General features: G+C 37.2%; 1 protein-coding gene across 1 annotated transcript in view; it reads right to left on the bottom strand.

Annotated features, from left to right (window-relative positions):
* Window positions 1–16,168, bottom strand: part of RAD18 (RAD18 E3 ubiquitin protein ligase) — a 103,963-nt gene that overhangs the window by 19,388 nt on the left and 68,407 nt on the right. Inside the window, exon 11 of the mRNA XM_032411841.1 lies at window positions 13,728–13,902. Coding sequence (XP_032267732.1) covers window positions 13,728–13,902 — 175 coding nt within the window. The remainder of the gene's footprint in view (window positions 1–13,727; window positions 13,903–16,168) is intronic.

Genomic DNA, 16,168 nt, shown 5'->3' on the forward strand with positions numbered 1-16,168 from the left:
TCATGATCCTGGAGTCCCGGGATCGAGTCCCACATCAGGCTCCCTGCTCAGCAGGGAGTCTGCTTCTCCCTCTGACCCTCCTCCCTCTCATGTTCTCTGCTCTCATTCTCTCTCTCACAAACAAATAAAATCTTAAAAAAAAAAAAAAAAGAAAGAGAAATAAAAGGACATTAGGTTAATTCCAAATGTTGGAATCCTCTTGGCTGTCTGGAAAAATTCAATTTCAAAATACAATTAAACATGTATGCTTATGTTTTACTTACAAACTTAAGAAACAAAAGAAGACATCAACTCTGAGAGTCTAATGTAGGCGAAAATTTTTTTAATTAGCAAAATTTTCACTGCTACAACTAGATACTGAATCAAACTCTCAAGTTAAATGGCAGGGGGGCAAAATCATGATGCTTCATTTTGTTTTTATTCTTTACATTGTCAGCAGTATAATGACTGATACAAATAAAAAAAAATACTGAAAGATAACAAGGTCATGGTAACAGGTTATGAAATTTAGCTCCATAAAGAGAAATAAACTAAAAGACAAGCAACAATGCAAACATGAAAATTTCCTCTACAACTTAAGAAGCTTTCATCTGATTATAAATTTCTTTGATAACAGGGACCAAGGGGCTGGATATGAAGCTCATACTGAGACTAGCATGTCTTCTGCAGAGCCAGGCCAACTTCTACATCATCTATCCACCCGTCCACCCTGAGAAGGCACATTCAACTGTGCAAATGTGGGAAGCCTGGCCAATACCAATCACGAAAATCCAATATTAAGTCAAAGTTCAGGCCATAAAACTCCAGTCTCATGATAGGAGGAGGAGAAGAATTTGAAAACTACCTTATATTGCTGGATTCTAGGCAGTGGACACTGAACCTCCTGCGACTCAGTTCCCAATAAAATGAAGTGCTTCACTAAATGATCTACTGCATAAGAATTATCCCTCCAAAACTGTACTTACACCAAATTTTAATGTTCTGATACATACTCTTAATTTTGTATTTGTACTATTACCCATACTGCAATAACACATTCTAAATGGCTCTAATAAAATGTGCCTACTAGGACAACAGAAGCCTACTACAGTACACATTAATGCAATATTAAAGGCTTCTATAATTGACTTCTGTAGAATTGCCTTTACAAAAAGCCTTCTGCACTTGAGGCCTGTTATGCTTTAACACTCAAATCTCTTTGAGATACAAGAACAACGTGCACTACTCATGTGGTAAAATCAAAGGAGGAAGCGAAATCAGCAATTTTAAATTTTGTGACTGTTTGTGTGGGAATAAAGAGAACTGAGAACATGGGCAAATTAACACTGCATGTCCTAACAAGGCAACCGTACAATCTATCATCTAAACCCAGACACTCTGGAGAGTAATATAGTGTGCTATTAATAATGACGCCAGGACAAGAAATGGAAACCAGCCTATTGCAGGGAAATCAGAACATATGATTATTCTATATCTAACTGATATTTTGAACAATTCCATTAAAATGCTACTAGCAAAGGAAGCAATGGTGCCTAAGACAAAAGTCCTGCTGCAACTAGCGTTGTCATCGGGAAAAAACCTGGGCTGAGAATTACTGGCTTCCACTTTATCCACTGACTTTGGATAAGTCCCCTAACCTGTCCAGGCCTCCATTTCCTTACCTGTGGTATGAAGTTACTATATTTAGTGACTTCTTGTGTTACCTTCAAACTTGAAAATGTTTGTATTCTACCCTAATGTGTCTTTTCCCCAGGTTCTGAGGGTCTCCAAGGAGACCTCATATATTTGTTCCTCTGATTTAAAAGCAAAGGTAGTATGAAATGAGAAGGCGGGGGGGAAAAAGCTCTGATTTTAACTTCCGAGGTGACTGTAACAAATTATAAACTAGATCAACAGACTAAAATACAAAATTCCAATAGCATGACATATAAATTATATACTTCTGTTCCATCCAAATTCATTCACCAGAACAGGGCTCTGATTTTGAATTTTTTTTTGTTTTTTTAACTACAGAAAACTCTTACTTGGCTGTCCACAGTCGGGGGTCTGGGAGAGTTATTCCAAAATAGTGATTGCATGCCTACTAACATTTAGAAGGAACTGGTAGTTCCTTCAAGGTCTCATACTTGCTCTTCTCAAAGCATTCTGAAAAATACACTATCAGCTACTCCTTTTTTTTTTTTTAAATGAAAAACTGAATTCTGAACCAGTCAAGAATGTATCTCAGTTTTACATATCAAGCTAAATATATTCAGAAGCATATGGAACAAAAATTCATATGTAGTTTATGAAATGTCTGAAAACTAAAAAAGGAAAACAACACTTTAAAAATGTCAGCTTTATGCAAGTATTACCTTGTCATGCCAACCAAAACTCTCAATGTTACAGTCATAGTACCAAAACCTTGGGTGATGATCAGACACTGCTCCAAGCTATGACAATGAAGGTATCACTTGGTAAGTATGGAACCTGGGAGGAATTGCCAGTTTCTATAAGCATTTTAGATACACAAGTAATAATAATTTAAAAACTCCTGATATAGGAAATTAAAGGGCTCAAAGTAATTTTACAGAGGATCTCTGTATCATGGCAGTTCATGAATTTGGTAAAAACAAATGAAAATATCTGCCACCTGGATTGACTCAGAAGGCCGAAAAATCAAGAACTTATTATAAAACAACAACAAAGTTACTCTAAAGAAGCTCCTCAGATTACCCAACAAAAATGCATAACAAAAAACTCCTTGCAAAAGGGGTTAACATGAACTGCCTGAGAGTAAAAGAAAACCTTATTATTGAACAGCAAATATCCTTTGGCAATGAGTACTGGAGAAAAGATAAAACTATTTGTCCTTTCACGTTGTTCTTGGAGGATCACTACTGAACTCACTTTTACAAGTATATGTTCACTAATAAAACTATGGTAACTGAAGAGCATGAGGCATATTGTAAACTGTGCATGTCTTTTCTTATGAGGAAACGCAAAGGCTGGGCTACATCCTTGGAGGGGAAATCATTCTACTGAATAAAAGTATTAGTACAAAAAGCAAAACTGACTTAAAAAAATGGAGAGGAAAGTAGAATTCTTCCCTCAGGCCACATTTATGGATTAAATTTTAACATAGCACAAAATAATACCTTTATATAATGCATTAAAACAGGATTTTATTAATTAATTTATATGACTAAATGTAACAAATAATGTTAAATGAAAGGAAAAAAGGAATAGTTAAATAACTAATCTTACTACAACCCAGAAAGTGTCCAATTTGATGTCCTAATTACTTTTTTAAAATAAACTTATTTTAGAATAGTTTTATATTTACAGAAAAGTTGTAAAGATAGTACAAAACGTTCCCATATTTCAATTTCTTCTACTGTTAACAGCTTACACTAGTCTGATTCATTAGTTACAACCAAGGAAGCAATATTAATACATTATTATTAACTGAAGTCCCACACTCGAATTGTGTCTCTTTCATCTCTAACCAATGTCTTTTTTGTTGTTGTTCCAGGACCCTATCCAGGACACCACATTCCATTTAGTCATTAGGTCTCCTTAGGCTCCTCTAGACTAACAGTTTCTCAGATTTTCCTTGTGTTTGATGACCCTGACAGTTTGAGGAGTGCTGGTCAGGTATTTTGTAGACCTTCAACTGGAGTTTGTCTGATGTTTTTCTCACAATTTGACTGAGGTTATTGAGTTTGGGGGAGGAAGACCACAGAGATAAAGTGTCATTCCCACCACATCATATCAAGAGTACATGCCATCAACATAACATCACTGTGGATGATGACCTTGATCTCCTGGCTGAGGTAGTGGCTGTCAGGTTTTTGTCTTCTCTTCTTTTCCCTTCCTTTCTCTTCTCTTTCGCCCCTCCTTACCCCCTCCCCACACCTTCCTCCCTCCCTCTCCCTCTATTTTTCTCTTTCTCTCTCTCTCTTTTTCTAACACTTTCTCCAGCATTGTCTTGCTTCCTGCCCCAGCCCTGGAATCAGCTATTTCTCCAAGAAGCAGTAGTTCCTTCTTTTGGGGAATGTTATGAGAAACCAAGATCAGGGCACTAGGTGTGCTGATTCCAACTGCAGTGAGCTTGCTTCTTGGCCCTGGCAGCTGACAGGGCAAGGAAATACATGTTTGCATATTAGCTCACTTCCTTACACAGATCTATAAATAGCTCTATATGTATCCCTCTGAGTTTATAGTAAACTAGCCATGAGTTCAACCTGTACCACACTGGAAGCTTTAGCCTTGCTTGTCTCCAACGATGTGGCTCCCATTTGCCACTCATTTTAAGAGAAGGACACATAGCTAACATGACAGAAAAAAAAAATTATGCTCAACTACAGATAAAAGTCTTCTGAAATAAGTCAGGGAGAAACTTCAACATATATATGTTAGAGAAGTATTTAAGATCCATACATCAATGCAAATCAAATAGTATAGGTAAGTACCCTTCAAAATACCACTTTGTACGTCTTAAACATAAATAAGCAACTGTGTGTAAAAAACATTTAAAAATGATTACCATTAGATGTGCCGAGTGGAAGGTTAGATTTTTTTTTAATGTCCAAGGAGAGTTCAAAGTCACACAATATTGTCACTTATTAGTAAGGTACTTCAAAAGACCTTCCTAAAAAAGACCAGCAGGCCTATTGTCCTAGAGCCAGCAGAGTAACTTCAGAAGTGGGAGAGGATGTCCATATACACAAGGCCCATTAACAGTACAGTTATCTCTATTAAGGAGAAACAAAGCGGATAATAAGGAAATATGCCCGACAATCAAAGAACTCCCAGTTCTGTGCTTATGGTTTTCTGCCTACGGCCAAGAGATTTTTATTCAGCATGTTGGTAAACTTTAGTATGATGATAGATTATTTCATACTTCGGTTTATTATCACACAAGATGAAAAAGTAAATTGTTTCTCATCAACAAGCACATTTTCTCCCATCAGTTTGTGGACTCACTTGTCTCAGAGCTTTCTAGATAATGTCCCTTTCTCCCCCTAACATTTCCTTGTCTATTACTTCTTCAACAGCCCCCAGACATCCTTATCTCTTCCACTCCTGGCAGCAGTGGGCAAGTGCGCTTGGCAAACAGACGTGCAGAAGTATAGTTAGCTCTGGAATGCCTACAGACATTCCTACACTCTTTTGGACTAGAGATCTAGGCAAAAACCTAGAGCAGCCCCATTTGTATTGATAAAGCATACATAAAACCGAACCATTTTCCTATCTTCAGTTGGAATCACTGCTTTGGCAGATCCCATTGGTACCCTGCCCTGATCCCTTTACCTTTCCTTATCCCTTCAGTGTACCAGGCTTGACTTGCAACTGTCAGGGCCTTTGTCGGATTGTCCTCTCCCTGTTGGAGGCTGCTCTGTCACCAGCATGGGAGGATGCAGGCAGCAGAGAGCAGCCCCCAGTCAAGTAACTGACTCCCTTACCCCTTGCCTGGGTTAACCCAGGTGAGTGTTTTAAACCAGCTCCTAGTTCCAAGGAGTTTTAATAAATCTCCAGCTGCTCATGGTGGTATCTGGTTTGATAACATGCCCCCTTCAATACTGTCTTCCCTTTCCTGTCTCATGTGCCCACTCCCTATAGTGGTTCCTTCACCTTCCAAATTAACTGCTTCTCTCAAATTCTTGTCTCAGGGTCTTCTCAGAAAATCTAACCATTTCAGTATCTGTGTATTTCTACTCTTTAAAGAATGTTAAGAGCAAGCAAGCTTGGTCACAGCAGCATTATCAGTCAGGAGAACTTGGATTCTGAGGTAAACTATACTTGGAATCAAATCCTGATACTGCCACATAAAATACGTACCACCCGAAGCAACTTATTTAACTCCTTTAACCTTTAGTTTCCACATCTTTACAATGGGTTTGCCTGTAGGCTAAATGATATAATACATGCAACACTCTTAGTACTCAAATAACATTTGTCAAAATCACACACCTTACTGCCCATATTAATAAGGCTTCACCAATATACTTTACTATTCCAGGAGACTCTTGCCTAAGAACATAAAAAAGTTGTGAAAAACTTTATTGTTGAGTCCAAAAACTTAAAAGACCCCATCAGCTTTTCAATAGAAAGCATGATAACCCCAGGATTCTTTGCACCCCTTACCTCTTAAAATCCTCATATTGCTGTATTCACCAATTCTCAACATAGGTTTACCCAATCCTAACCAAGACCCACATGGAAAGACCTGTCTGAAACCAAACTTTGAAATCTCAACACACATCTCAACTTCGACCTTCTGGCTAGAGGAGACCACCCTGATCGATGATAGAGGTAGTGTTTCCCGTTTCCTTCAGTAAGTCATGAACTCGACTTGGTCTTATCAACAGGCTGATGATGCCAGTATTCAACATTCCTTAGATGAATGTCACAATAGCACCTTTTCTCTTAAGATTGTGCCATCATTCTTCAATTTACTCAGAACTTAGGAAAGGCTGAATTTTACTCCTTAAATTTTCCAACAAATAGTAATCAAGATTTCTTCACATTTTTGTGTTTTTGTTATTGTTCTCTTGCTCTCAAGAATTCTGGACAGACAGCTCTTCCAAAAATGGCTGAGAAGTGAAGAAAAGCTGCACCAAAATATATCAAATACATGGCCAATGGTTAATTTAAGCCTTTCAGTCAAAGAGCCCGGTGTTCTGTGCCTATGTCTGTGTTGGACTTCCTACAAAATTGCTGCTAATTTAGCATCAGAGAAGAGGTAACTGTTTTTGCCAGAAACTGTGAAAAGTTAAAATGTATCATTCACACCTTATCTGACTCAGATTCTTTTACGACCAACACCTAGAATCTGCAAGAAGGTTCAGGTAGGTTGCCAAGTGATGAAATTAGTTGGTCTTTGTAAGTACTGAAATCCCAGTCACCACTTCGTTAGTCCAAGATCTCTAACATGCCAAAGCAGAAATAACCTAGCTGGGCTGGTCCCGAACTGACTGAGTTACGTTAAGACCATACTCACCACCCTATGTAGAACACTGGCTACCACTTTTCTTGGTCAATAAATCATAAGTATAAATCTTTCCTTTAGAAAATTTCCTAGTATAAACAAACTTCTTTGATTATGGACAATGACTTCTCAATAAATTTTTTAATTTTAATAATTTCAAAGCTACAAAAAGTGACTCTGTATGTGTGCACATGTGTGCTCACACACATACTGTTATTTTTTTAACCACTGAAAGTACGTTGGAGCCATCATGCCCCTTTAAGCCCCTCAGTGTGCACTTCTTCAGAACAACCACATTCACTTATATGACCACGATGAAATGGTCAAAATCAGGAAATTAAATACTGACATAGTTAATATTATCTAATCTATAGACCTTATTCAAATTTCTTAGTTAGGCCAAAACACAATGTCTCTTTATAAGTTCTTTTGCCTAGAACTAAAGTGCACAAATACATATTTTTAAAATAATCATCTGAAGATTCTTCTAAATAAAAGTATGACTACTATTCATCTCTCCATGAAGATAAAGCTTCCTCTAAAGGATCATAATCAAAAGCATCTTTTCTTATAATGTAGCATTCAATAAAAATGCATTTTTTTCTGCTTGCCAAAAACTCAGGGAACAAAAGCTCTTTTTTTCATTAAGAAGGACAATAAGTTAATTTACAGAAATCTGGACAAGTCTCTTGAACTCCCAGAAATCATCTAGCAAGAAGTTGTACAAAAATATAAAATTCTAATCAATTTGCTTATCATCTGTCTTCAGGTTGGCAACAGAGAATCAATACAGCATTCATAATTCAAATTCTAAAAAAAGTAACTACTTAAGAGTTAAGAATCAAGTTAGCAACAAAACAGTTTCATTCTAATAATTATCTGGATTGGATATACCTACTGGGTCTTAAAATAACATCTTAGTTTTCAGTCTGCCATATTATGTAAGTCTGAATATTGTTCTAATACAAAGAAAACTAATATCTTTATTCAACAATCTAGTAAGATCTATACTCTGTATTAAAGCATGACTGCATGAGTTCAGAAATATTCACAATATATTTGTACTCACATTAGACCTAAAATAGTGTGACTTTTTCTCTTTAACAAAAAAAAGAGTAAAAAAATCACAAAAAATTATAAAATACTATGATCCTTTTGTTTTAAAAATGTTCACCTATCTATCCATCTGTCCATACCTCTAGCTTTAGAAGGATCTACACATGAAAATGTTAACATGAAATTATTTCTGGTTGATAAAATTCAGGAATTTTATTCTTTTTGTTTACCTAAATTTTCTATTCTTCACAACATACATGCATAACATCTAATTTAAAGGGGTTTTGAAAATTTGGGGCTTTACAATGAAAGCAACAAAACTATCATAAAAAGAAAATGAGAACATTTTTGTAAAAATGAAAGGGATAAAGATAGAAATGCTTTAATATATGAGGAATAACCATAACTCTAGAAGGTTGACTCATGATCTGAAATGAACTAGGGGTAAAAGAACACAGGTAACCTACCAACTATTACACTCATCAAAAATAACAGGATTATGGAATTTTAGGGTTGGAAAAGATCTCAATAAGCGTACTAACCTTCCACCATACCTCAGTAAGTAAATAAATAAATAAATAAAGATGACTTACCTGTAATAGCTAAGAGTCTACTAAAAGCATTTGGTTGTGATGGATACCCTTCTCCCTTTGAATTATTTTCCTAATTATTATGGTGCTAATTACCTCAATAGACTGGGTATCTCTTTTCACTATTTAGGTTCTGTAATCACTAAATAACACTGGAATTAACCAGTGGATCACTATACTTCATGACAGTCTTCTGCCAGGTTACCACCAACCAGTATTATGACATTCTTTTTTAAGTTTCCAACTAGGTGATGAAATTGTATTTGAAGTGAGTCAGAGACCTTAGTCATACTCAGATACTACTTTCAAAAACCTAAGACAGGGGCGCCTGGGTGGCTCAGTCTTTAAGCATCTGCCTTCGGCTCAGGTCGTGATCCCCCAGGGTCCCGGGATCAAGCCCCGCATCAGGCTCCCTGCTCTGTGGGGAGCCTGCTTCTCCTTCTCCCACTTCCCCTGCTTATGTTCCCTCTCTAGCTATATCTCTCTCTCTGTCAAATAAATAAATAAAATCTTAAAACAAACAAATACCTAAGACAACACTGATGGCAAGATGAACCATTATTTTATGTCACTTAGAAAAAATTGAGGTCAAGTCAACTATGATATAAGACTTCCTGGGGCACCTGGGTAGCTCAGTCGGTTAAGTGACTGACTCTTGGTTTCAGCTCAGGTCATGATCTCATGGGTCATGAGATAAGAGGCCCACATCGGGCTCTGCGCTCAGCAGGGAGTCTGCTTTAAGAGTCTCTTCCTCTGCCCCTCCCCCACTCTCTCTCTCTCAATAAACAAATAAATCTTTTAAAAAAAGACTTCCTTTTCACTTAGAATTTTAAATTTACGTATCCAGAGAGTTCTATGATTGTATGTAGACATACGTTTTTATTTTATACCACTGTTGTACATATATAAAAAAAAGAACTGACATAAACTGGTTAAAGTATTCCCAAAACATCTTCAGATTTGGAGCCCGACTCTTCTTCATCATGTTCTGACTCACTATCTATGAAGTCTGAGTTTTCCCTCACAAAGTTACCAACAGCACCAGAGATACAGCATTTCTCAAAAATACTTGACTACTGTCTCCAGGAATTTCATCTAAGGGCCTTACTGACATCCACTCTGCAAATTCATTTCCTAAATTTGTCTCTTTCCTCAAGCACATCGCATGTGACTAGAAGCTTCTTTTCAAAGACATCAAGAAGGGTCTGACAAATTGATGTGGGACACACTAACAACAGTCTTTTGCAACATGTGAATCAGTCATCCTGTTATTACTTTGAAATTTCTTCTATTTATTCCAAGGGATTTAAACATTTCTCCTGCATTCAGTTGCTCATGTAACAGAAAATCCTTTGCACATAGTTCATTAACAAAATTATAACAAGTCTTCAGACTTGTGCATATCTTTCTTTCCTATGTCCTGTAAATCACTTGATTGTTTTTCAAGAATGGAATTGCAGCATTCATCCAATGATGAGTATTAACTTGCTAACATCAAACTTACACTCTGCTGCACTTTCTTCATACATTTTTCTTTTTTTCTCTCATTACTTTGTGGAAGGTATTTTAAATGACAAACCAATGTAAAGCTAACAATACATGTAACTCAAGTGAAATGACAGTCTGAAGAGCCATGATGCTCACAAACTGGTAAATACATCACGACCACAACTTGGTGGGTAGCAACTGTAAGACACCATTGATTATAATACACACCACAATTTCAGACATTAAAATGTAAAACAGAAAATGTTATGTCTTACAATCAATAAATCATTCACTAAGTGAAGGTCTAGTAGTAGCAGACTAGTAGTAAACCGTTGGCAGGAAATTTTTCTGAAAATGAGTGACAGACTCAATTCTTAAGGACTTTGATGGATAATTATAGGAATGACAAAGATACTCAAATAACTAAATACAAGAAAGGATTTGATTTAGATAACCTGCTATGGAATTCAGATACACTGTTACAGGAATTCACAGAAGAAGTAGAAAATACTTCCTGCTTAGTGGGAAGAATGAGAGAAAAAGAGATTAGAGGAAGGCTGAAAGGGGCCATCCAAGAACAAACCTAAGGGATGACTGGCAAAGCAATGTCTTAGAGGAGGTAGATGAATTTATCTTAAGAAATAATATGTCTCCTTTATAGCAGCAGTATTTTCAATAGCCAAGATATGGAAGCAGCCCAAGTGTCCGTCAATTGATGAATGGATAAAGAAGGTGGTGTGTGTGTGTGTGTGTGTGTGTGTGTGTGAGATGGAATATTATTCAGCCATAAAGAAGAATGAAATCTTGCCATTTGCAACAATATGCAGTATAATGCTAAGTGAAATAACTCAGAAAAAGACAAATACCATATGATTTCACTCCTATATGGAACTGAAGAAACAAAACAAATGAACAAAGGAAAAAAAGAGACAAACTGAGAAACAGACTCATAACTATAGAGAACAAACCAATGGTTACAAGAAGGGAGGCAGGCAGGGGGAGGAATGAAACAGATGAAGAGGATTAACAGTACACTTAGCATGACGAGCACTAAGCAATGTATAGAATTGTATACTATACTGTACACCTGAAACTAATATAACACCGTATGTTAACTACACTGGAATTAAAAATGTAATAAAAAAAATTTTTTTGAAGAAATGTCTTTTTCTCATTGACAAAAATTTTTTAGAAACGTCTTAAGAAATACGTCTTTCTGTTATGTTAAACAGGAAAGAAGAGATCAGAAATTACAAAAAAACCTTAGAAGGGAAAAGAAGAGCTGGAGGCAGGTCAGACTAGCTGGCCTTGGTGAACTGCAGACACGGCGTCCATCGACGGTGAGGAAACACACAGGCAACTGGTGTGGAAGAGGTGCCACGGGAAATGCAACAGAGAGTAACTAAGACTATGCCTCACCAGTCAGCGCCCAGCTTAGGCCGGATTAAATGAATTTTGAATGGAACTAATTAGCCCAGGCTCAGAGCTTTCTCAAGCAAAGTTCAGAACAGAAATAGGGAGGGAAGAAAAAAAAAAAGAAAAAAAGATAACCTGTGGGATTTACTCTACGATACGGCTGAAGATTCAGAATGAAGGAGATGCAATATCCAGCCAGAGTCCCAATTTTTGCAGCATTACTGAAGGAAATGTAACTGATTTCATCTTTATAAAAGTAGAATAAACACAGTTATCAAGATTCTCAAATCTATTACCTCAATTCATCTTTCCAACAGATCTGAAATATGATATTTTTCTATGTTTATATGCCAAGATGTCAAACAAACTCACCCTACTAACCAGCCTCTCACCACCAAATACATAAATACACATCTGCTGCCATGTATTTCCTCCTACAATTTCTCCCATTCTCCCACTTCAAGTTCAAACTCACCCTGGCATTCCCAGACATGCAGGCATTCTGGGACTATGGTTAAAAATGAACTCTTACTCCCCTGAACTCTGATTTTCCTCCATTTTTACCTTGCATTCCTCCACGACTTGTATTTAAAAATAAATACTGCCTACTGAACTTGCAGGAACAGGCTGATGTAGAGAAACCGGGCAGCAGTATTATGCCCTCAGACAAAACGGGACAACACACAGGTCACTTACCCAACTTGAGATATGTTACTGACCTTGAAAACATTAGGGATGAGGTGAGATTTTCCCCTCCTAATACCCGACCCTGAATAATCTGTAACAGTTTCCCAAGAATCCTAGGAAAGCAGAGGGTCTTTGGGTATACTCCTCTTAAAAAAAATTTAATTTGATGTTTCAGTTTAGACATAGTCTATTATTCTAGAGCACTGTTAATTTTTTAAATGAAGAAACATCAAAGACTAAAAAATTTTTAAAACACATTCACATGCTGATGGTAGCATTTAAAATTGGTATAATTCACTCAGAAGGCAGCAACACCTACCATTATCAAAATAGTGTTAAAAATAATTTATTAGAGGGGCGCCTGGGTGGCTCAGTCATTAAGCGTCTGCCTTCGGCTCAGGTCATGATCCCAGGGTCCTGGGATTGAGCCCCACATCGGGCTCCCTGCTCAGCGGGAGGCCTGCTTCTCCCTCTCCCACTCCCCCTGCTAGTGTTCCCTCTCTCGCTGTGTCTCTGTCAAATAAATAAATAAAATCTTTAAAAAATAAAAAATAAAAAAATAATAATGATTTATTAGAAACAGAAGACTACATAGAGAGAGCTCTACCACAGTTTTAGGTGTGTAAATAGAACACTGGGAAAAATGTAGATATCTAACAGAAACTGAAGAATCTGGTCATTTATGGTACAGAACTAGAAGAGAATGCTGCACCCACTAAAAAACAGCTATAAAGATGAGGTAGAAACATGGGTACAAATGGTTTATGATATAAAATGAAATGCCAGAACACAAATTTATATACATATACATATATATATTGTATATATATATATACAACGATTTAACTCTATGTCATCTTTTAAAAATATGTCAACTTTCAAAAATCTTTTTTTTTTTTTAGATTTTATTTATATGTCAGAGAGAGAGAGGTAGACAGGGCACAAGCAGGGAGAGCGGCAGGCAGAGGGAGAAGCAGGCTCCCCGCTGATCAAGTAGCCCAATGCAGAATTCGATCCCAGGACCCTGGGATCATGACCTGAGCTGAAGGCACACACTTAACCAACTGAGTCACCCAGGCATTCCTTAAAAATATCTTAAAAAATCATTTGGAAAAACCACTCGCTTCCAAATCTCTCATTTTTAAAGCCCATCCGTTCTTACTTGTTCAATTAAATTATTCTTTTTTGTTTTACTCTCCTATGCATTGTCTTTCTGGTCATTTCTATTTTCTAGTACAGCTGTCTTTATCTTCTTCACTCACTGTCTTGACAAAAACATCACTGCCTATCATGCTCTCTTTTCCAACTCCAGGAAAAATATCCAGGGCCACTGTAATACTCTCCCACATGCTTCCCTGCTTGCTATCCATGTGCAAGTTACAAAGCAGAAGAGGAGACTGAAGTGGAAGAACAATGAACTGCCTCAGGCCTCAAAATCATTTTCTAATTATTTTTGCCTATCTTAGCATGCGCAGGAAATAGAAATTTAAAATAATCAGGTAATACAGGTTTCTTACCTATTGAATGAGTCTGAATCTGATGAAGAAAGAGCTTCTTCTTGAATATCAGTACAGCTGGAAGAATCATCTGGTCTATCAGATTCCATTCTCCCTGGGGATTCCAGTTTTGACTGAGAGAAGTGGTTTGTTACGGGGGAAGTATCTGAGAATTTCATTTTTTTATCTTCCTGTTCTAAAAAGGAAAAAAGAAAGAAAAAAACATTTAAGCGTATCATAAAATCTATGACCTACGTTTATTATTTCTACAACATTTAATATTGTTATTTATACTTAGTAAAATGGAAGTTTATGTAACATTGATTCCAAAACTCTAGCAACAGTCAGAGAATAAGAATCAACACTACCAAGTGCCATCTAATTATACTGTCCGCCCCATGTATTTCCATTTTAATTAATTTAAAAACAAAATTTCCTGGGCACCTGAGTGGCTCAGTTGGTTAAGCGTCTGCCTTCGGTTCAGGTCATGATCTCAGGGTCCTGGGATCAAGCCTGTGTCATCAGGCTCGGTGCTCAGCAGGGAGTCTGCTTCTCCTTCTCCCTCCGCCTACCGCTCCCCCTGCTTGTGCTCTCGCTCACTCACTCTCTCAAATAAACAAATAAATCTTAAAAAAAATAATAATAATAAAAAATAAAAACAAAATTTCCTTTTAAAACCAGGAGTAGTGAACTGTATAATTCTAATGAGGCTTCTATTTACAGTATTACTAAAGAATTCCTGCATATTTCACAGATCAGAGAAAACTGACAAACATATGAAGCACAACAAAAAAGGATTAAAAATTCAATTAATAAGAGAACCATGGGCTTGGGGCACCTGGGTGACTGTCGGTTGAGCGTCTGACTCTTGGTTTCAGCTCGGGTCATGATCTCATGGGTCCTGGGATCAAGCCCCATGTTGGGCTCGTGCCCCTCCTCTGACTCTCGTGCTTGCTCTCTTTCTCTCTCTCTCTCAAATAAATACATAAATAAATTTAAAAAAAAAGAAAGAACTATATTTGTCACTGACTACTACGTGGTAGTGAATCCATCTGGATATTTCTCTTAGTCCACTAAATAGAATCTAATATTCAATATGAAAAAGGAAAACTAATCAGACATAACTAGTATTTCTGTTTGATCTAATACATGTCATATTTCTATGTATTCCTTGTCGTATTCTGAATTTCTGAGGTTTCCTGCTGCAGATAAAAATAAGGGAAGCTGGAGGCATGCAGACAGTGTTTGCAAGAATGTGACATACAGGTATGACCAAAGATTTGCAAATACAAGTGCAGAAAATAATATCCATGAAGGATTCCTCAGTGCCCAAGACTGTCCCTCACGACCTGTTTCAGGACTCTGCTAGGATTCCAGCTGCACTGTCTTTAAGAGTCAGGAACTGGGTAAGTACTGAGCACGCACGCCACATGTGCTAAGAGGATAGAGCCCCCTTTCATGAGTTCCCTCACAGAGAAGCAGAGCTTTCATACATCACTCAGCCAGTGTGCATGTACAGGCAAGTGACCTTCAACAAAAGACACTAAAAAAACTGTCAAGGCTTTGTCATAAAGAGAAATTTTATGGAAAAAGAATAAGATTCTTCAAAAAGAAACCTTTCCAAGTCCATACAGTCAAGACTTTTCCAGAAATAAGAAGTTTTTGTTATACTGAAGAAGAGCATACATCACAAAAGTGTAATTTCTATAAATAAGCTCTTGATGTTGTCGGGCTTTCAACAAGCCAAATCATTACCAAAACAAAACTGTACCCTCTAATGTTTATCTGGGGAAAGGAAAGAAGAAGCTAACCACAAAAACCATCCAGGAGCTCGAAGATCTCTTGTAAACAGACACCCCAGATCACATTAAGAAGAATCAATCACCCAGTAAATGCATGAACCTAGACAATTCAACACTCAGCTGGACAGGAGAATGCAATCAAGCTGACAAACCAGGGAGCAGGAATTCAACTTAAAACTATCTTTTATTTTTGCACCTGACTTACATTCTTTTCTTACTTCTTCCCCTCTTATATAAGCCTCTCCAAGATAAAGTCCCTCTTGGGGATTAGTATCATTCAACAATTTGTGGGTATTAAAAGTCAGTTAACTTTCATATCTGTCCACAGATGTCAGAAAAGGACATCAAACAGAGCCTGCAACTCTGAGGCTGTGACATCAAGCCTCCCTGAAGACATGTGACAAAAACAGATGAAGGATTTACTTGAGAGAACATGTATCTTATTCACTTATATTGGCACTTCAATGAGCAAGTTTATTCCAAAGAACAAAAATTACACGGGTTGTATGATGCTATACAGACCTCAACTTCCCAATCAGTTGTGCTAGTCTGTCTGTCGTCCTTGCTCTCACACACTCCACCTCTCTCAGACATGTGCATTCATGCACAACAACCTACCAGCAGCAATCATCTCTGAACCCCACGGAGAGCAGTATTTAT

Source organism: Phoca vitulina, unplaced genomic scaffold (genome assembly GCF_004348235.1).
Source record: "Phoca vitulina isolate PV1807 unplaced genomic scaffold, GSC_HSeal_1.0 scaffold13, whole genome shotgun sequence".
NCBI lineage: Eukaryota > Metazoa > Chordata > Mammalia > Carnivora > Phocidae > Phoca > Phoca vitulina.